Source organism: Curcuma longa, chromosome 9 (genome assembly GCF_044706935.1).
Source record: "Curcuma longa cultivar G26 ecotype Majalengka, Jawa Barat chromosome 9, ITB_CL_G26_1.1, whole genome shotgun sequence".
In the NCBI taxonomy this organism is placed as follows: Eukaryota; Viridiplantae; Streptophyta; class Magnoliopsida; order Zingiberales; family Zingiberaceae; genus Curcuma; species Curcuma longa.
In genome coordinates, this window is record NC_133869.1 from 4,724,852 (window position 1) to 4,746,394 (window position 21,543).

A 21,543-nucleotide genomic window follows, 5' to 3' on the forward strand; every position below is an offset into this window, starting at 1 on the left:
CTAGAGTTAGAGCTCGGAGGGGGCTATAGCATAAGGGTTGGTTTCTCAAAAGGGGTCGGGCTTTGGGTCCTGACCCGATCTATTCACTAGGTTGAGGTCCCCGAGTTAGGGTACGAGGTCAAGTCAACCTCCCATTTGATGTGCCAGATTCTTGGACTGGACCTTGACTTTTCGGGTCGAGTCCAACTGACCCAGAATATGAGTCTCCCCTCAAGTCTAGTTGAAAGAGGGGAGAAGCTGACTGACTAGACCAAGTCACCAACATGCACGTGAGTCAAATCTGGATCAAGGGCAAGTTCGCAAGAAAAATTGGGCTAGATGATGTGTCATCTTGAATGAGATACCACACATGTTTCGATGCATGCCAATGCACCTTGCCGAGGTGCATTGATGGAGGCGGCATGACCGATGAGACAATCGCACACCCTCATTGATGGTAAAAATTTAGCAAGATCATGCTCCATATCGAACGGCTCCTGTTGTGTCCCGCCTTTTTGCGCACTATCAGATTGGATGGTTGAGATGAATGAAGTCGCCAGTATATATTAGGGTGAGGGGCAGACGCGTGTCGCTTCCTTCATTTGCATTCTTTCTCTGTGTCTGCCACTCCTCTCCGATCTTCCTACTCTATTACCGACGTCCTCCATCCGATCCTTTCCCCGTCCCTCCTAGTAAGTCCTGTTCCTTGTTTCATTTCTTCCTCAGGCGTCCCCTCCATAGCTTTAGAAATGGACTCGTAGGTTCCTCCGCGCCTTGGTACACTTCTATTGTGTCTAATTTCACTCGCGAGACTAGAGCGGAGATTAGGGACGTGTTTGGAGTCTCTGACATCTATAGGATTAGGGTACCCAAACCAAACCAGAGACCCATACCCCCCACCCGGCTATATTATATTTTTTCACGATCATGGAGAAATGCATAGCAGAATACATAGCTAGGGAGGCTCAGTCGAATCGAGAGGTTGAGGCCCTGAAGGCCGACTTGGAGAGGAATCGATGGGAGGTTGAGGACTGACAAGCGAGCTTGGCACATTACCAAGAAGAGCTCGGCCAGGCAAAGGAGCAGAAGACAACTTTGGAGCAAGAGCTGCAAGAGGCTTGGGCCAACGAATAGGACTTGATGCACACCGTATTGGAGCCCTTGCAGCAAGAAGTGATGAAGTTGGTCGCACTGACGAGCCAACAGGGAGCTCACCTAGATGAGGTCCGAGAATAATTGGTCGACCGGGACACCCAACTTCATAAGGCCTTAGGAGACCAGGAGACTCATGAAAAGCGGGCAGCCGAGGCGATCGAAGGCCAAAAAGTACTAGAAGAGGCTCTGCAAGGTGCCTGAGCAGACTTAAAGAAAAGTCGAGAAGAGGCATAGTGGTTGCGCTCCGAGGAGTACCTGGATGGTTTCCACGCCAAGACTGCTAAGATGCTCCAGCATGGCTTTGAGGGCATGCTGAAGCAAGTATACCAGGTAGGGCTGTTCCCTCGAGGGACATCCTTAGATTTCTTAGATATAGAGAAAATTTAGGCCGAGCTACCCGAGTCTGAGAGGAGAGGGGAATGAGCGAACACTCTATAACCACTTTAGTACTGCTCCTCCGGAAACTTGACCATAATGAAGTATTGCTTTTCTATTTAGTAACCTCGACTGGTACACTTAGGAAACGATAAGATTAATTCGAGTACTGCGCCGAGAGAGTACTATTAGCAGGAAGAGCGGAGATAGAGCCAAGGCTGAGGAGTTGTTACCTTTAGAACACCAGCATGCTACCAGGCCCAAGAACAAGGAGGGCTCCCTATGCAACCTTGCCCGAGCCGCAAGAGGTCGAACTCCGAAAAGAGCAATGGTTGAGGGACGCCATTGGTCCGAGACCAAGGGCTAGTCTTCGGGACACCACTGGTCCGAGACTAGGGTTTATAGAGCTCGATCCACGACTATGTCTGAGTCGGGAGAGATTGAACCCTGAAAAGTGCAATTACTGAAGGGCGCCGCTAGTCCGAGACCAAGGAATAGTCTTCGAGACACCATTGGTCCAAGACCAAGGGGTTATAGAGCTTGATCCATGACTATGTCCGAGTTGAAAGAGGTTGAATCCTGAAAAGGATAATTGTTGAAGGATGTCATTGGTCTGAGATCAGGGGATAGTCTTCGGGATGCCATTGGTCCAAGACCAGGGGGATATAAAGCTTGATCCATGACTATGTCTGAGTCAGGAGAGGTTAAACCCTGAAAGAGCAATTGCTGAAGGACATTGTTGGTCCGAGATTAAGGGATAGTCTTCAGGACGACATTAGTCCGAGACCAGAGGGATATAGAGCTCAATCCGCGACTATATCCAAGTCGGGAGAGATTGAACCCTAAAAAGGACAATTGCTAAAGGATGTCACTGGTCCGAGACCAGGAGATAGCCTTTAGGACGCCACTAGTCCAAAACTAGGAGGATATAGAGCTCGATCCGCAACTATGTCCGAGTCGAGAGAGGTTGCACCCTAAAAAGGACAATTGCTGAAGGACGTCGTTGGTTTGAGACTAGGAGATAGTCTTCGGGATGCCACTAGTTTGAGACCAGGGGGATATAGAGCTCGGGAATGGAAATGAACTACAAAGAGCATGTATTTATTTAGAGTCATCAATATAGTACAGTGGAATGTACAAGGAGGGATAGAGAGTAAGTTGGGTCATTCAGCGTCAGTTCGTAGAGGAGTCGGAGCTTAAACCTGATAAGGTCACAAATGAGTAGAATTCCATGGCTGAACTAATTCTTTGCCATCGGGATCAGTCAAGTAGTAGGTGCCAGAGCTCATCTTCCAAGTGATTCGGTAAGGGCCTCCCCATTGTGATTCTAACTTGCCAACATTTCCTACTGGCTTCACTTTCCTCCATACTAAGTCTCTGACTTGGAAGGTCCGTGGGATAACTTGTTTGTTGTAAGCGTGACACATCCTTTGTCGGTATGCAGCCAAGCGTGCTGCCACCTTCTCTCGGGCCTCAGTGACCAAGTCAAACTCCATAAGTCTTCGGCCATGGTTGTCATCATCATAGAATTATCGCCGATCTGACTCCACGGGGACCACTGCTTCTCCTCTGTAGCCAAGTGGAAAGGCATCATGCCAGTACTTTTCCGAGGTGGGGTGCAGTAAGACCAAAGAACGCAAGGTAGCTCCTCAACCTAGCTACCTCCTTTATGATCAAACTTGGTCATGAGCCCTCGTATAATCTCCCTATTAATGACCTGGGCCTGTCCATTGCTCTGTGGATAAGCTACTGAGGTGAAAGCTTGCTGAATACTGAGTTCTTTGCACCACTCTTGGAGCTTCTTTCCTTGGAATTGCCGATCATTGTCCGAGATGAGTACGTGAGGTATGCCGTATTAGCATATGATGTTCTTCCATAAGAATTTGAACACTACATCCTTGGTGATCCGGGCCAAGGCTTCAGCTTCTATCCACTTGGAGAAATAGTCCACGACGACTAGAAGGAATTTCTTTTGTTGAAGTTCAGTCGGGAAGGGCCCGACTATATCCATTCCCCATTGATCAAAAGATAAGAGACGGTAGCCGCTTTTAACAACTCCATCAGGTGCTTGATGATGGATTGATGCTTTTGGCAATGAATGCAAGTGACCACAATTTGTGCAGAGTTAGTTTGCAAAGTAGAGCCAAAAGTAACCGGCTAAAAGAATTTTTTGAGCCAGGGCTCGACCTCCAATGTGCTTTCCATAGTAGCCTTGATGGACTTCCTTCATCACACACTCAACATCATCTAGTCCAAGGCACTTAAGTAGAGGGAGCGAGAAGGCTCACTGGTATAGCTGGCCCCCGACCAGAGTAAAACGGGAGACTCTTCTTCTGAGGAGGTGGGCCTGGCCGTGGTCAGAGTCGGGGTGTCTCCCCTGCGTAGGAAGGCGAGTAAAAAAGTCCTCCAGTCTTCTGGCTCCTTTGAATAAGTTGGTTGATCAATCTGAGCTATCAGGGCAACTTGAGTGACAGGTTCTGTGGTCACCCACTCTGTGAGGGAACTAGTCAGTTTGGCCAGCTCATCTGCCTTATGATTCTCAGCTCTGGGGATCTTTTGTAGGTAAACTTCCACAAACTCAGCTTTCATCTTGGCGAAGGCTTCCGTGTACCTCCTGAGTTGGTCATTTTTGACCTCAAAGTTTTCTTCAATTTGTTGAGACACCTGATTACGAGTTGGAGTGGATTCGTATCTGAGTTGCACCGACTTATTTTGTAGCTTGTAAGCTGGCGAATAAGGCCTTATACCTGGCTTCATTATTGGAAGCCCTGAAACTTAGCCGCATGGATAGCTGAATCACTTCCTCTCGGAGGGAGGTAATAGGATGCCTGACTCCGCTCCCATGCTTTGATGTCGGAATCATCCACGAAGATTTTCCATATACCGTCCGGCTCAGACTTAGGGATTTCAGTATGATAGTCGACTAAGGCTTGGACTTTAATGGCTGTACTGGGCTAGTACTGTATGTCATACTCGTTGAACTCTACCGTCCACTTGATGAGTCTCCCTGAGGCCTCTGGTGAGTTAACACTCGCCCCAAGTTGTTGTTGGTTAACACCGTGACCGGATGTAGGAGGTAGTGCCTGAGTCGACGAGCAGATAAGACTAAAATTCATGCCAATTTCTCCAAACTGGTGTATCGCGTCTCGACATTCTTCAACAAATGGCTGGAGAAGTAAATGAGTCATTGCACCTGCCCTTCCTGCTTGACCAGGACCGAACTGACGCCGAGTCGGTGGCCGAGAGGTATATCCATAATGGTTCTCCAAGCAGAGGCTTGGCCAACTGAGGTAGGCGAGCCAGGTAGGCTTTAAGATCTTCAAGGGCTTTATCACAGGCTTCACTCTACTAGAACTGATGGGCTTTTCGCAAGATCTTGAAGAAGGGCAAGATTTTGCTCGGCCGATTGGGAAATGAATTGGGAAAGGGTGGTGATACGCCCGACTAGCTGCTGAGCCTTTCGGAGGTTCCGAGGAGGAGACATACTTGTCAGTGCTTGCACTTTTTCGAGATTAGCTTCTATCCCCCGCTCGATCACAATGTATTCGAGGAATCAACCAACTTTGACATCGAAGATACACTGGCTCGGGTTTAATTTGAGCCCATACTGCCTTAAGGTGCGACATGTCTCTTCTATATCCGATAAGAGAGTTCCTTTCGTGAGCTGTCTTGATGAGTATATCATCAACATAAATCTTAATATTCCGCCCTTGTTGATGTTGGAAGACTCGGATCCATTAGACGTTAATATGTGACTCCTGCGTTCTTTAGTCTGAATGACATAACGTTATAACAAAAAGTGTCTTTGGCTGTTATAAAGCTAATCTTGTCTTGATCCTCCACAGCCAGAGGGATCTGATGATAGACTTGGTAGGCATCCAACATACATATATATATATTCATAGTATGTAGTCAAATCCACCAATTGGTCGATTCGAGGGAAGGGATAACAGTCTTTCAGGCATGCTTTGTTGAGGTCCCGGAAGTCTACGCAGACTCGCCATTTGTTGCCTGGTTTGGGAATGAGTACCACATTAGACAACCAAGTTAGGAAATGGACTTCTCGTATGTGTCCATCCTTCAACAGTTTGTGGACTTCTTCGTTGATGGCTTTGTTTTGCTTGGGCCTAAAGTGTCTTCTCTTCTACTTGACGGGTCGAATCCTAGAGAGGTATTGAGGCGAAGGACTAAGAAGAAACGTCTGTGAGGTCGACAGTGGTCCAAGCGAAAATATCTTGGTTTCGGAAGAGGCAAGCACCCAACTCTTGCTTTAGCTCAGGAGACAGGTCGGCAACTACCTGCACCGTTGACCTCGGCGATCCGGATCAATTTGTAGTAACTCTTTATCTTCAATGACCAAAAAGGTGGGTGCTTCTTGAACCAAGTGTATTTTTCCTCCTTGAGTCTTGCGGTGCTTCTTGGCCTCCGTTCGGACCATGTCCACATAACACTTTCGAGAGATCAGTTGATCCCCTCGAGTTTCACTGACTTGATCCCCGATTGGAAACTTCATCTTCTGGTGGTAAGTAGAGACCATGGCCAAGAAGGCACTTAAAGTTGGTCTTTCTAAGATAATGTTATAAGATGAAGGGGCATCCACTATAGTGAAGAAAGTACGCCAAGTCCTCTGTAGAGGTTCCTCATCTAGTGATATGGCGAGGCTGATCTGGTCGAGAGGTCGCACCTCATGTCCCGTGAACTCGAACAAGGAAGTGGTCATGGGTTGTAAGTCGGTCCTCATCTATCTGCATCTGGTTGAAGGCCTTCTTGAATATGTTGTTGATAGAGCTGCCAGTATTCATGAAGACGCGTGCCACGTTGTAATTGGCTATGGTGGCATGAATGACTAAACCGTCATCATGAGAGACTTCTATCCCACAAGTCCTGAGGTCCGAAGTCGATTAGTGGACCTTCTTCCCTTTGGCTGGTGCCGACTCTGCAAACCTCGAGTTGTCGACTGCGAGCCTTTTTGGCTCGATGAGAGTCTCTATCTGTCGATCCCCCTGTGATCATATGAATGTCACCTCGGGGAGCATTTTCGTGGTTACCATCTTGAATGACTTTATAGTCAGTCCCTCGAGGGCCTCGGGAGGTTCGGAGGCTGTGCGAAAGGGGTGGTCCGCCGAGGAGATTGGTCCTGCTTGCATACCGACCACGATGAATGCGGCGACAAGTCCCAAGGAAGCCGGCCGATTGGAGATCTTCAGGGCCTCGGAGAAGGAGATTGCCTTCTAGAGCATTGTTCGACGATTTGGCGGAGTTCATGAGCATACTGATAACACTCGTGAGTAGCATGACTCCTTGATTGATGGTAGGCGTAAAAACGAGGGATCTAGCGGCTGGTCCTGAGGAGCAGGCAGGCCGAGTCTTGACGATTTAGATGGCTCGGTGGCTGACTTTGGAGGGGACAGAGGAGCTCCCGAGTCGAGTCCTCTCAGGAGCTGGCCTTTGGTCAAACCGGTTGACTGTTGGAGCATTGCAACTGGACAACGCCTGCTGGTTGGAGTCGACATCCTTTCATCGTGCAGATTGAGCTTCCTCCACATTGACATATTTGACTATCCAACTCAACAATACATCAAAGTTCTCAGGTGGCTTCTTGATCAGAGATTTAAAGAAGTCTCATTCTAGCAATCCCTATGAGAAAGCACTCACCAAGACCTCAGAGGCGGTTGAAGGCACCTCTTGAGCTATTTGGTTGAAGCGATGCACATATTCTTTCAAAGATTCTCATGGCTTTTGTTTGACGGAGAAGAGACCCATTGATGTCTTGCAGTACGTTTTGTTGGTGGCGAAGTGTCGCAAGGAGGACTTGAAATCAGTAAAGGAGCAAATGGAGGAAGAGGGGATCCAGTTGAACCAACGCTGAGCCGACCTGGCTAAAGTAGTCAGGAAAACGTGGCACTTGATGCTATCCGTATATTGGTGCAATAAGACTGCGTTCTCAAATCTTCCTATATGATCCTCTGGGTCCGTAGCTTCGGTGTAATCAGCGAGCTGTGGAGTCCAAAAGTGACGAGGTAGCTCCTTTTCCAGTATACGCCAAGTGAAAAGCGAGCAGTTGAGCTTACCCTCGTCCCCCAGCCAAGGCCCTTTACCGTTGGTCGGGTCACTAGGAGGAGTTCCTCCCCCCGCGGATTCCATGGACGCGCTATAGTACTCTGCCTCTTGGATGAGTCTTACAAGGGGGGCACTGTGCTTCCATTGGCAGGTGCGACCTTCAAGTGGGGACTTGAGGACTTCAGCAGATCACGTTGGTATTTTGGAGGGCGGAGTAGAAGCACCAGGTTGATTTTGAGAAGCCTCTTGGATAGTGGCAGCCACTAAGCGATTGAATTCTTACGTCATGGTGATGAGGGTCAACCTCTTGGGATCGTCCATGGGCAAGTCTCAAATCAAGAGGAACAAAATTTCCCACAGACGGCGCTAAAATATGTTTCTGTTGAGATCACCTTGTGGACACGTCACTGGCCACCTAGCACCTGAGCTGACCTTGCGGGAAGAAAAGAGGATGACGGGCTCAGTGATCTTGCAAGCACCAAGAAGATGAGAAGGGAGGCCAAGGGTGTCCTGACTCGACCACTCCGACGCGCAAGTCAATTTCTGAATTGGTCTAGAAAGAAAACAAGAGGCGAAACTTAATTGAGAGAGCATAATAAGTGTGCATACTTCTGTCTGTGAGGAGTAGGAGATATATATAGAGGATGGTCAGAAAAAATATGAAAGACTTATTTTGTCTTAATTAAGGAGAATATCCTTGCATGGAGATTCTGTCAGATGAAATGTCCCACCTAAGGAAGATATCCCATCGCCGTTCTGTTAGTGAAAAGTCATGTCATTTATCATCATACCATGCCGTCATAATGCATTAATGAAGGAGTAGATTAATCCTTATATCTCATGATCACCCTTATCATTCTGGCAGCAGTATATTTAACTGAGGGCGCGGAGCGAAGTGGAGTCGGTTGAGTATTAAATAGGATACTGGGAGAATGAAACTTGGTCGGCAGAGGAAGCCCGAGTCGAGATAGGCTGGGGACCGAGTTGGAATATGACCAAGCGGAGCCTTGAAGTTAGTGGAGTTGGGAGAGAGATTAGTTGTTCGATTCTGAGTTGAGCCTACTCGCTGGGTTGGGCGTTGGGTGTTGGACCTTGACCTGAGCTACCTTCCATGATGAATTCGAGTGCCAAAGTTGAGTGGAATGAAGAGCTGAGATGGCCGAGCTGGGGGGGGGGGGATTTGGTGGAGTAGCCTAGAGTCAGAGCTCGGAGGGGGCTGCGAAATAAGGGCTAGTTTCTCAAAAGAGGCCGGGCTTTGGGTTCTGACCCGATCTATTCACCGGATTGAGATCCCTGAATCATAACACGAGGTCAAGTCAACCTCCTGTCTGACATACTAGATACTTGGACCGGACCTTGACTTTCTGGGCCGAGTCCAACCAGCCCAGAACATAATCAATTTATTTGACTTGATTATATATCCCAATCAGCTTGTCCAACATGGTTGTCCTAGCCTATCTACCCAATCACCCTAATCAATTCTCAACTATAGCTCAAATCCCGTTTGGCTCTACTAACGTTATAGCCCGGCCATCCATCGTAATTGCCCCAATCAATTCTCAACCCTAGCACACAATGCCTAGTCTATCTATCCCAATCACCCAAATCAATTCCCAACTCTAGCTCACAATCCTGTTTGGCTCTACTAAATTTATTAGTCCATCTGCCATAATTACTAGATCAATCCATCCATCTAGCTAGGTCGTGCAACCCATTCAAGGCCATCTTTTTGTCCCTCCCTCGCTACAAAACTATACTGGCTTTCTATGGTAGCAGTCCATTAGGAGAGAATATGGTTGCGATGGTGTAGCAACAGAAGCAAAAAATGCCATTTCATTTTTCAGATAAAGCTGGTCACAGATACGTAAATCTATCAGGGACAAATTTTATGATGATTTATATATGTTCCTGCAGACTCAATTGCAAAGCCATGCCATAATGATGGAGCAGTCTCAATTAAGCAATCGGCAACGGCGTGGCTCGCAGATGGAGCACCGGCGAGGAGAGGAGGGGAGCTTTGGCTTCTTGCATGCTATTGGTGACGAGGGAAAGGTTTTGTACGATAATGACAATCTTGTTCGCCAAATTGGCAGGGAGAATTAAGCATTAAGACAATTGATTGCGCACTTGGAGATTAACACAGTAGCCTTCACAAGAAACCAAACTCAGAACTAGTGACCAAAAACTTCTAACCAAAATTCTCTCCCCTCTTAGGCACCATCAAACTCTAATAAACTACTGATTGCAATCAGATTCACATATCATAATCGTACTATCAGTTATCATTATTCAAAGTTAACATTTCCCAGTTGAAGTCTGGATATATAGAAGGATGTAACCAATCATAACAAGGCTGAGAATGCTTGAGAACAGCTGATGAATACACACTGAATGACTTTACATCATATAATTAATGACAAAACATGTCGAACATACTCTAGATGCATTGCCATAATAGCTCAGCTTTGCATCTGATGTTCGATATATACTTCTCAAAGGATTGTATGCCCTCGAAGCTATCATTCTCAAGGACCTCGGTGGCTATGGAAACACCCAAAACATCCTTGTTGCTGATCAGGAGGGATCATACCTCCGCCCTTGGATGTATCAATAGCTTCCAACATGGTCACCACTTCATTCATCTCAGGTCGTTTGTCGGGGTTTGCATCCCAGCAGATTTTCATCACATTTGCTAGAGAGCTGGGGCAACACCGAGGAATATCTGGCCTCAAGTTCTGTGTTTATGGGTAAGTTATAAATGCAGTTATACAAGCATTTTAGAAATTGGTCGAGGAAAAACATGTACCTGCCGCACGACCGCAGATGTAATCTCGGAAAAGCTAAGGTCAGGATATGGCATATCACAGCAATATACCTCCCACAAGCAGATGCCAAAGCTATAGACATCACATTTTCTATTATAAGGGTTACCATTAAGGACCTGCAAGTGTGTTGGTGTGATGTCAGTGTCATTTCACAGTTAAACAAGTAGTTGAAGTAAACATTGAAACATATGGCATAGGTGTTTTGGAAAAAATGGAAGCTTAGAAGATATATTGAAGCATACAAGGACAGATGATTGTAATGCCCTGGAGAATCTGCATCTTAATCCGTGTGAAGATTAAAAATATACTCTGCGAGCTTACATTGGAGGTGGAAAAGGGAAATCAAGAAGCTAAAACAATGAACTTGTATCTTTTTACAAGTTGATGGACCTTGTTGTCTTTCTTAGAGCATCCTTTTCTTGCCTTTATCTTGGTCTTAAAGTTAGCATCGGTCAGAACTTGAATCTTTTCTTTTCTACTTTGTGGTTGCTTTGCTCATTTAAGCATTTAACTAATGTTTTGCTCTGATCATTTTGCCTGTAGATGCTTATGTGAATCTTTCTAAATCAACAAACCGACAAGTCCCTTAGTCTTCTGCTAAAACTTCTTCATAAACGGTCTAGGATTCTAATGATCCAAGTTATTTTACAGAAACGAGTGTAAAGGAAGAACTTGAGACATGAAAGCAAAAAAGAGAAAAAGAATTGATTGAAAATAAGCTGACCATGTTAAAGTTTATCTAATTCACTTCAATTCAATTCCGATTCATCTATGACTCCATAATTAGCCTGAGATTATTTCTTAATATGCAGTTTCGACCTTCCTCCCTGATCATCCCCTTCCATCTCGATCATCTTTCAGCCACCTGTGTAGCCTCTCCTCCTCCCCATCCCTTGGCTTCCAGCCGAACTCAATCTTGCAGCCCTTTCGTTCAGACCTTGATCCTTGACAGTCCTCTGCAAACCATTTCTCCCCCATTTGCTCTATCACATCTGATGAAGTCGACAGTCTTCTTACTCCTTTCTCCTCAACCATGTCCACACAAAGGACCTCCCCAGTAACTCTTCACCAACCACAAACTTGGCTACTCACCATCTTATGTTACTACAGCAGCTTCTCTAGCAATAGTCATTCTGGCTTTTGGCATAACATCCTCACAAACATTTTAAGTTTCATAACCCACCGTGATGAAGCAGCATCCCCTTGACCTCTACTGAGGATGCCCAATAGCCCACTATCTCTCCCGAGATGAATACCTTTCCTGTGCCTCCCTCAGGTTCCTCAAATTCCCTGCACTATCTCCGCCATAACCTACAACAATATTGGCTTTTGGATCGAATGCCAAGATCCTTCCACCATCCCTTCCTCCTGGCAACCTTTGTTGCCCTCCTGTCTCTGTGCATTTGGTGTGTTTGCTAGTCACACAGAGGGCATCTCCATGGCATTGAACTATCGCATTGCATATCAAGATCTTTAAACCATTTTTTTTAGTAAACTCTAGTTAGCTTGCTATACATGTCATAATGAGAAAATTTATTAAGGCCAACATCATTGCATCCCCTGGACCGAAGGTCTTACCATCCTGTATAATGAGTGCAGATAACCTGGGAATCATCCTAAACTTTGTATAGATCATCCTAGGTTAGGCTTGTCATTTGAAGTGCCTTTCGTAATCCAGTAACATTTGAGCATCTAACGATCCAATCATCTTTATCTTTATCTAGTATAATGCAAACTAAGTTACTTGCAATATATGAGGATGTCAAAGGAAAGATTATCTAATTGATTTGGTCAGATTGTGGCGCTCAGGTTAAGATGGCAAATTCTTACAGAAGTAAGCATAGATAGATATGAGCTAACTTAATATTCATTATTGCAATGGAGATTAAGAAATCAATCTTGTGAAATGAAATCACAAGCAAAAAAAAAAGTCACAAAAGTAGGTTGTCTGCTCCTCTTACCATATCCAAATCATAATGAAAATTACATCAACCATGAAGGGTTCAAGCAACATAATTGGAAAAAGGAATATAGAAATTACCCAAATGTAATGTCACAAATGGACATACCTCTGGTGCCATGTATCCAAGAGTTCCGGTCTCACCCGTCATGTCATTGGGATTTTGAGCCTCAATACGAGCCACACCGAAATCGGCTATTTTCACTGTTCCAGTCCTATCAAGAAGCATGTTTTCTGTCTTAACATCTCTATGCACAATCTTTTGGGAATGAAGGTAACTTAACCTACAAATATAAATCCAAATTGCAATAAGTTATTTGGCTTGCATATTGCTCTGACCACTGGAGGCAGGCAATGAGTAAGTACAAATCAGAACAAGATGTTATAAGCTAAACACTCTCAACTAGAAGAGTTCAAAGATCAGTGCTGACCCTCTTGCAAGATCCAAAGCTATCTGTACCACTACCTTGAAAGCTAGCTTTCTCCTATGGTGCTTTATAAGAAAGGATTTCAGTGCACCACCAGGGAGATATTCAACGATGACACAGCATACATTGCTGGCCATGCCAAGATGGCCGTTTTCTGTTTGTATGTTTAGGTCCGCTGCCCCAATTGCAGCCCCAATAAACTACAGGAATAGGAGAACATATAATTGCAAAAGTCAGCAATAAATAGAAATACAAGTAGAAAGATGGCTGCATATGGGATCCAAGAATGATCTTAAACATGTGTACATACATAATTATATTCTCTTTACATAATGATCGGTACCTTAGTAACATTTGGATGATCAAGTTTATGCCAAACTGACACTTCTTGAGAGAATGCTGCACGTAGCGCAGCCACTTCAGAATCTGTTTTGTTTCCCTCCTCCCCCCAATCCAGCAACTTCACTGGAAATAGTAGAAGGGCAATTTATTATTACTACCAATAGAACTGCAGATTGTATATCAAGTGTGTACACTTTATTTTGACACAAGGTTAAGATAAATCAGCGTAAAGACACTGCGTGAGCTGTGAAGAATTTCAGAGTATCCTTCTGAAGAATGAAGGATGATGAACAATTGTCTGATATGTTCACACTGCGTGAGCTGTGAAGGCACATGAGAAGCTTCGCAGCTTATGGATGCACTGTATAAAGTGTAAAGCAGATAAGAAAAGGTAAAGGCAAAAACCTAACTCAATTGCCGAATTGTGACTCATAACTGCATTTTTGGTCTCTTCCTTCAAAAGATATCACAAGACCAACACGTCATTATCTTTGCAAGGTTCACATGAAAGTACAAGCTAATCCAACAAATGGCACAGGAAACACACCGGCCACTAGATGAGCAACCTTCTATATATGAAACCAACTGAAGCATACCAAACACAAAGTAATGCCAATTACCAACTACAAAAGAGGAGTAGAGATACACAGAAATCCCGCGGTATCATTAATGCAAAATGCAATAAACCAGTGAAGAAATTTCAATAGTGAACGTATGAATATTCTTCAAGCCGGGGGAAATTATTTTCCCACTTGCCAGTATGCAGAATAAGCCAATCAGGAAAAAATAGAACAGTAGAATTCATAGAGTTCAAAGTTCAGATTGAACACTGATCTGAGTGGTTATACACTCCTTTACTGCAGGGGGAAAAAAAAGAGGGAGAGAATTGCGCATTATAGAAAAACTGAATTCACCAAAAATCTTTGAAAAGCAAAGGAAGATTTCAAGCAGTCGGGATGGCATCATGTAGGGAAAACCCTATTTATTTCTCAGAAATTTAGGGCATGGCTCACCGGCGACGTCCTGGCCGTCGTAGACGCCTCGGTGGACGGTGCCGAAGGTGCCCCTGGCGATGGCTCCTTTAATGACCAGCTTGGAGGGGTCGATCTCCCACTCTTCTCGCCGCCTCTCTTTCCTCTCTTCCTCCTTCCTCTTCTCCATCGTCAATGCCCTGCTCAGGTGCCGCTCCAGCTGCTCGTCCAAGTTCTTCAGATCGATCTGGTCCGCCCTCACGAACCCATCTCCACCTCCTTCCTTCATCTCTATCTCTATCTCTCTCTCTCTGCCCCAAAAGAAAGATGCGATCTTTGCAACCTCTGCCTTTTCCTCTACTCACTCTTCTCTTCTTTCTTTAAAAAACAAACACACTTTTTTCCAGCTTCCTCTCTTGTTTCTGTTCTCCTAGTATTTGTCTCCCTCCCCTCCCTATGTTTCCATGTGAGCACATGGGTTGCCTGCCTCTCTCCATAATCAAAGCTTGGAATTTTCATATCTTTCCATCGTGAAATCTCTCGTCATTGGTTGTTTCTTTGCTTTGTTTGGAGGCTTGGACTCTTCCTCTTACCTCGCTCCTCACGGGCTCACAATTACTCACAATGGATTGTTTTAATATCTGAAATGGACCTGCTGCCTTATCTTAGCATGTGGTGCCTTGGTCAGCTGAAGGAGATTGCAGATGTAACGGGTGGGTTTGTCGCTGTGATTGGAGTTTGGATTGAAACTAACGAAACAAGAACGCAAAAACCCATATCTATCTTTGCAAACAGACCATATGCTGTTCTTTCGACGCGGGGCAAAGTGCGTCTGCTCAATCAAACAAACAAACTAGTTTCAAAAGTTTGAGATGTGTGAATCCAAGTTGACTAGATTGCTCTTCAGACACAAATTAAAATTATATGGTAGAAGATTAATCAACCTTCAGTTCTGCAATTAATGGTTGGACAGTTGTTATGGTAGAAGATTAATCAACCTCTCAGTTCTGCAATTAATGGTTTGGACAGTTCGGTCAGAGATTTCAGGTGAAGGTTACATGTGCAGTGAGCTCATGCCATGTATAAACTCAATCAGAGCCGCATCTTTAAGGTCGATATCTCTCTGTTTTGTGTGATTTCACATGAGGAGCATACCGTAAAATTTTGGATTCGTTAATTTAAAACGTAATGATTGTTGGAAGTAACGGGAGAAAAGATCAAGGAACTAACTATATAAGAACAAGAATCAGAATATTTAGGAGGAAAAATTATTAACAGGACATCCAAAGGATAATTCTACAAGAACACGGTCATTTGGTAAGATGGATATGCTCAGAAGAAGATGAAACTTGAAAAACAAATCTTCTAGCACGTTGATTATTGAGAATGTGAAATGACAAAAGAAGAAAATAGCTAGTTGAGGCATGCCAATGGCGTTCCAAGAGTTTGATTCAACCTTTTGTGCAAAGCTCTAGAAATAACTGTTAAAGACAAAAACTTAACGAAGTGACCCGATAGAGAGATAGATACACCGTAAAAAGAGAAAAGATGACGAGTCTGGTAGAAATTTTTATGTGAGTGCACCATGAAAAAGAAGGGGAGGTTTACTTGAAGAAGTATGACCAAAAATACAATTAAATAGTTGAGTATCCATCCAAGAGATTCATCTGATTTCTATTTCTGAGTAAATATAAATTTATTTTAAATTTATTCAATATACGAATCAAAAATAATTATCTATCTATTATTAAAAAATATCAAAGAAAATATTTTTATAATTATAAGGTAATTATGATTCTAAAGTGGGTATAATTCCAAGGAATCATTTTTTTATTATTTCAAGTATTTTATTTTTAATTCTCCATGCTAAAAATTATAGTAATATTACCTCCTTACAAATATCTAAAAATAATGACTCTCGTACTGTAAAAGAGAATAATTTTTTATTTCATTGTCCAATCTTTTAATAAAAAATTTTCTTGTTATTTTTTTTACTTAATCTTGCCATCTAAAGAATTTTTTTTACTTACTCTTCTAGATTTTTCTCTTGAAGTTTTTCAACACATTGAAATATAGCATAGTGAAAGATTTTGAGAGCTACTGTGTTGCTCACTCATGGTATTAGTGCACTGCAAGAATTAACTTGATTAGCAATGTAAATTTTTATCGTTTATTAGTCGCTAAACCTAGTTAATAACCGATTAGCGATGAAAATAAAATGATTGCAAGTTTTTTGGCTGTTGATGGATTTAGCGACTAATTTTTTTCATCACTAAATTTACTTATAGAAAATTTTTTCCATCGCTAATTATTCTAAAATTTTGGAGCATCTACCCTTATTTTCTAATTGAAATCTTGTTTACATCAAAATTTCAATATCCATGATACAATACAACATCCTGTTAAAAAACAATACAATATCACAAATCATATCCATGATACACTATAAACCATATCCACGATACATTCAACAATCACAAACAATGATACATTCACAAACCCATATATCCACGATAATAACAAAGTTTCATCATTAAATAACAAAACCCTCATTTATCAACAAAGTAATATTCAAACCAAGATATGTTTAACAACAAAATAAAATTTAACAAATACATGTGTCAAAAACAATACAATCATCACTTCTATCACAAAAACAAGAACATATATGGTTCCAAACTATCACACTAAATCCTACTAAAAAATTGGTACATCTCATCATCTAATCCTACAACAAGTAAAATATAATAGATTATTAAATAAAACAAATACATGGTTTAAACTGGGATTACATTTTATATTTTGAAAGAATCCTACTCATATATGAATCTAATATTAAAATATATATACACAAAAATAAAACTACTCATCAGAAAAATGCACAATTGATGAACACAAGTTTAACATGTTTTAAAAAATATATGCCTTAATGATAGAATATAGTATCAAATTTAATTTTTTAAATGTTGACGTTTTATCTACATTATTTCTGAAAAATATAATACAATTAGAGCTACATATAGTATAAAAATTAATAGAACCATTTTGCATGTTTTATTAGTGATAAATAAAAAAAACTAAGTTGAAAGTCAACACACCTCGGAAATTAAAATTACTTATCAGTAGCATTCGGGTCTTAGGTCTCGTGTGAATCGAAATCATATAGTATTGGAAAAAGTAGGACTCATTAATGAATAGTGAGAAAAGAATTCTTACATTTGCCGCTCTACTGTTATCTTGATTCGATCGTCCATTGACTGCTCTACTATCATAACTTGATCTTTCATCGACTGTTCTAATGTCATGACTCGATGCCCCAATTTTTGATTTTCTTATCGTAACGCTTGTACTTTAGTAGATGAAGAACTGGGACGACTCCTAACCCTAGGAGCATTCACATGATGATATACAACCCATGTCTGGGAACCAAGGCTATAAACAGAGTTCTTTTTTATTCCACCGACAATCTCATAATATAAATCATTTATAGCATCGTCTGATAGAATCTGTAAGTCTCTCCCTCCATAGCAGGCTAAGACTCCTATGCAACTCAATCAGTCATATCGTCTTATGAAAAAAAATTATAATCTAATATACAATTAATAAATCTAGTCATTGTTAAACGTGAGTGGTAATAAAGTTTATATTCTTACGTAAAAGTATCATTTTTTTTCTTATGGATATTGTGAAATACCTTCCAATAAGTGTTAGGTTTGTGTAAAGTATTTGCCTGCAAATATAAATTTTTTTATAAATTAAAATAAGTTGATTAATAATTATAAAATTTTTATATAACTTTATTGTAAACTCACCAAATCGGTTGCATACTCTACAATAGATCATGATCCAGGTGTATGCTTTGAGGATCTCGTACTCGGGCCAGCGACCTCAGTATTTTTATTGGTTCGAGCAGTCGATGAATTTCGCTGCCACTTTTCTATAACCCAAATATTCTTCCATGCATCCCAAATCTTAATTGGTATACAAGTTGACTTTGTTCCCTTTCTTCTGCACTTGTATAACAAGTCATTGTATAATTTTTGACAATAATTATTTTATATTTCTTTAAATTATACCTCATGGCCTGTTTCTAAGGTATATTTTGTTGTAAAAATATCAAAAATAATAATAGCAAAGAATATTGTACAGTATTAATAGTATTCAAATTACTTACTAAAAATTCATAATAATAAAAATCTTTAAGATCTTGGTCTATATGCCTCCATGTAGAACTAAAAGCACACTGTCATTTTTAAAATTTTTTTGATGATGTACGCATATACACTATGACCATTGAGAATAAAACTGTATAAAAAACTATCAATTTTCTAAATAATATATAAATGATTAAATGAATTTGAATTACTAATAACATCAATACATATTGATCTCCAATAATCCTTAACATAATCTGACCATCGCGTATTGGTGTACTATCTGACATGATTATATCTATAAAATAATATTATAACATATACATGGTCCAACTAATAATTAAATCAGAATAATAATGTCTTATATGGTAGAACTAGTGAGATTTACACGTAAAAAAACGTATCCATAACTGAATAAATAACATTAATCCTAAAAGTTAATCATCATTGTTTTCTGAATCATTAACATTAACAATTTCTAAGTCTTCATCATTAGACTTTATTAGTACATCAAACTCCTCACTGTTGGACATCTCTTCATCATCTATTTACTCGTAAGTGACATTTACATCTACAAGTAATTAGGATGTGGACTGAATTTATGAATCAACTGAATGTATCTCCACTTTCTCATTTTGAAATATATCATGGTTTTGGATTGTGATGGAGTTTGACATTTCTATGGTCAAGCAAGGTTTGATTCGACAGACTGCTAACCATTCACTAGATCTTCTTCTTTTCATATTTAATATAGAAAACTTAACTAGTTTGTACTATGAAAATGAAATGTTTAAACTTGTTGAATCTTTTATTTATATTAACTTCAACTAAATTATAGTTAGAATGTATTCTAGTACCTATTCTTAGAGTCTGATCATACCATGAATATTTGGATAACACATACCTTTTATGGATAAAGTAGGAAATTCAACTTCAATGATTTTGTCAAGTCTGCCATAGTAACTAAATTCAATATTAGTGTGTTGGTAGATCCTTTTACGCACACACCTAAATTATTAGTCAGTGTATGTGAATTGTATTGTGCTACGTGAAATTTGAAGTCATTAACATAGTAACCAGAGAAGACTCTTATATTACAGAGAGGTCCTGATGTAAGATCCATTAGTCTATTATTGTGCCCATTTGATCTATGGTCCTTTACCTATAAAAGTATTTATAATATAAATTATGGATTGTATCATACACTTAAAAAAATAATTTAGTCTCTAACTTGCATAGATTTTAAACCATAATGTAAATTTCATATCTAGTTTTTTCTCTATCTCACTTGCATCTATTAATGAATTTTGTAGTTGTAGTTGTTGTTCATACAAGCTGTCATAGAAGATAATTTTAAGAAATATGGTATAACAAATAAATATAAGGGGATAAATATTGGAATATAGATGTTAACTCACTTTATATAGGGTTTGACCTCCTTATAGTTCAAGAGTATGTATGTTCTTGATATTCTCTTTGATTTAACCATTTGCAAACAAATGCACCAATTGGCCTACTATAAAACTTGAAAATAGAAAACATCCCTAAGTCTATCATTAGAATTTTGAGAACACTTGTGATGTTTGGCTTTCACACTATCAGCAAAATAATATGAGTAGAAAGTGTAAGATCGTGGATGCGCGCTAGAGGGGGGGGGGGTGAATAGCATGGTCGTTGCGTTTTTCTTTCGTTCATTCTATTAGAGACACTAAGCAGTAGAATTAGTAAAGGATGCAGGGACACACGAATTTTACTTGGTTCCTAACCCCCTATGTTTAGTACGTCCAAGGCCTATGTACGAGAGGCGTCCGTACACTAGTTGTCTCTTTTCCAAACGTTCGTTCAGAGACGGAGAAATCTGTCTTACAGTCTAAATAATAATAACAATAAATTGAAACAATAAGACTTAAAGAAAGTAACTAAATAATTGAAGTCAATCTAGAAGTTCTGAGCGCCGCGCACTCCTCCTAGATCTTCCCCAGTTGCAAGAGTTTGGTCCCGTTCGTGCTCAGTTGCACCACTAGTTAAAGAGGATGACTTGTGGATGTTGTGCTCTTGTTGTTCATGTTCATCTCCTTTTATAACTTCTTTCAGTTGACTAGAAACCTTATACAGGCGACTGGATAGGATCTGATCCGATCCGATCTTCTCGATCTTATCCAGGCTGAATCTTCCCGATTGAGTCGCTTGGATCCTGAATCGAGTCGCCTAGACCTTCCAGGCGCCTAGATTCAATCGAGTCACCTGGATCCAGTTGACTCAGGCTTGACCTGAGTTGACCCCAGGCTTGATTCGACTGCCTCTGTTTGCTTTACTTATGCTTTCTCTATCTTGCTTTCAGCTCTTGGTTCTTGCAAGACAAACATACAAACACGCAAACAACCTAAGCCTTATCCTGTGGGTCTAACTTCGAATTTCTAACAAAATCCTGGGTTAGTTTGACACCTACTGTTCCCACACTAGGAACGTGCCCTTACCCACTCCTCTCAGGAGAAGTTTTGCAGACAAGTCCTGCAAACTTGTTGGACTTCCCGCTTAGCCATGGTCCTTGGCCCCCAAGATTTGCTGCTAGGCTACCAGTCTACCTGACCGCCTAGACTTCCACCAAGCTTCCGGTCCTCCTGACCCTACTCGCTTGGATTTTTACCATGCTTCCCGGTCCTCCTGACACTGCTTGGACTTGCACCTAGTGCACTTGACCTTGCTAAGACTTCTGCATGATCCTCTAAATTAGGACTTGCCTTTGGCTACCCTACAACTAGGACTTTCCTTTGCCTAGCCTACAACTAGGACTTTCCCTGCCTAGCTTCACTCACCAAGACTTCCTTGCCCAATCTTATAGATCAGGACTTTCATTGCCTAATCTAACCAACTAGGAATCTCGCTAGTCATCTAGTCAAACTGACCTGACTAGACTTCACTCACATCCAAACATCAGGTTCTATTTGGATCAACCCTTGGTCAAACTGACCAGACCTAGGTGTATTGTCAAACATCGAAACTCTAGGGTTAGACTTAGTGCATCTTGCACCAACAATCTCCCCCTTTTCAATGTTTGATAATTTTTAAAGTTAATTTGGGTCAGGGTTTAATAATCTAGGAGAAATCTAGATTTTTAACTTAAGTTCCTTCTCCCCCTTTTCACACATCAAAAATATTGAGTAAGTTTAAGTTTATTTTGCACCAACAATTAGGGTAATGCCTATGGTCACAACTTAGTCTTGATAGTTCTTGAAAGACCATAGTAAATAATTTTGAAAATAGTTTTTCACAAAAATTCTCATAATAACTTGT

At 41.3% G+C, this 21,543-nt stretch overlaps 1 protein-coding gene across 1 annotated transcript; it reads right to left on the reverse strand.

The window, feature by feature from the left end:
• Positions 1–9,828: 9,828 nt before the first annotated feature.
• Positions 9,829–14,702, reverse strand: LOC141834670 (serine/threonine-protein kinase 54-like). Its single transcript, XM_074722001.1, has 6 exons — positions 14,138–14,702; positions 13,126–13,247; positions 12,786–12,982; positions 12,464–12,638; positions 10,376–10,510; positions 9,829–10,304 (listed from the first exon to the last, which is right to left on the reverse strand). Exons 1-6 carry the CDS (start codon positions 14,382–14,384, stop codon positions 10,095–10,097), a joined length of 1,086 nt encoding a protein of 361 aa, XP_074578102.1. The 5' UTR covers positions 14,385–14,702; the 3' UTR covers positions 9,829–10,094.
• Positions 14,703–21,543: the final 6,841 nt, after the last annotated feature.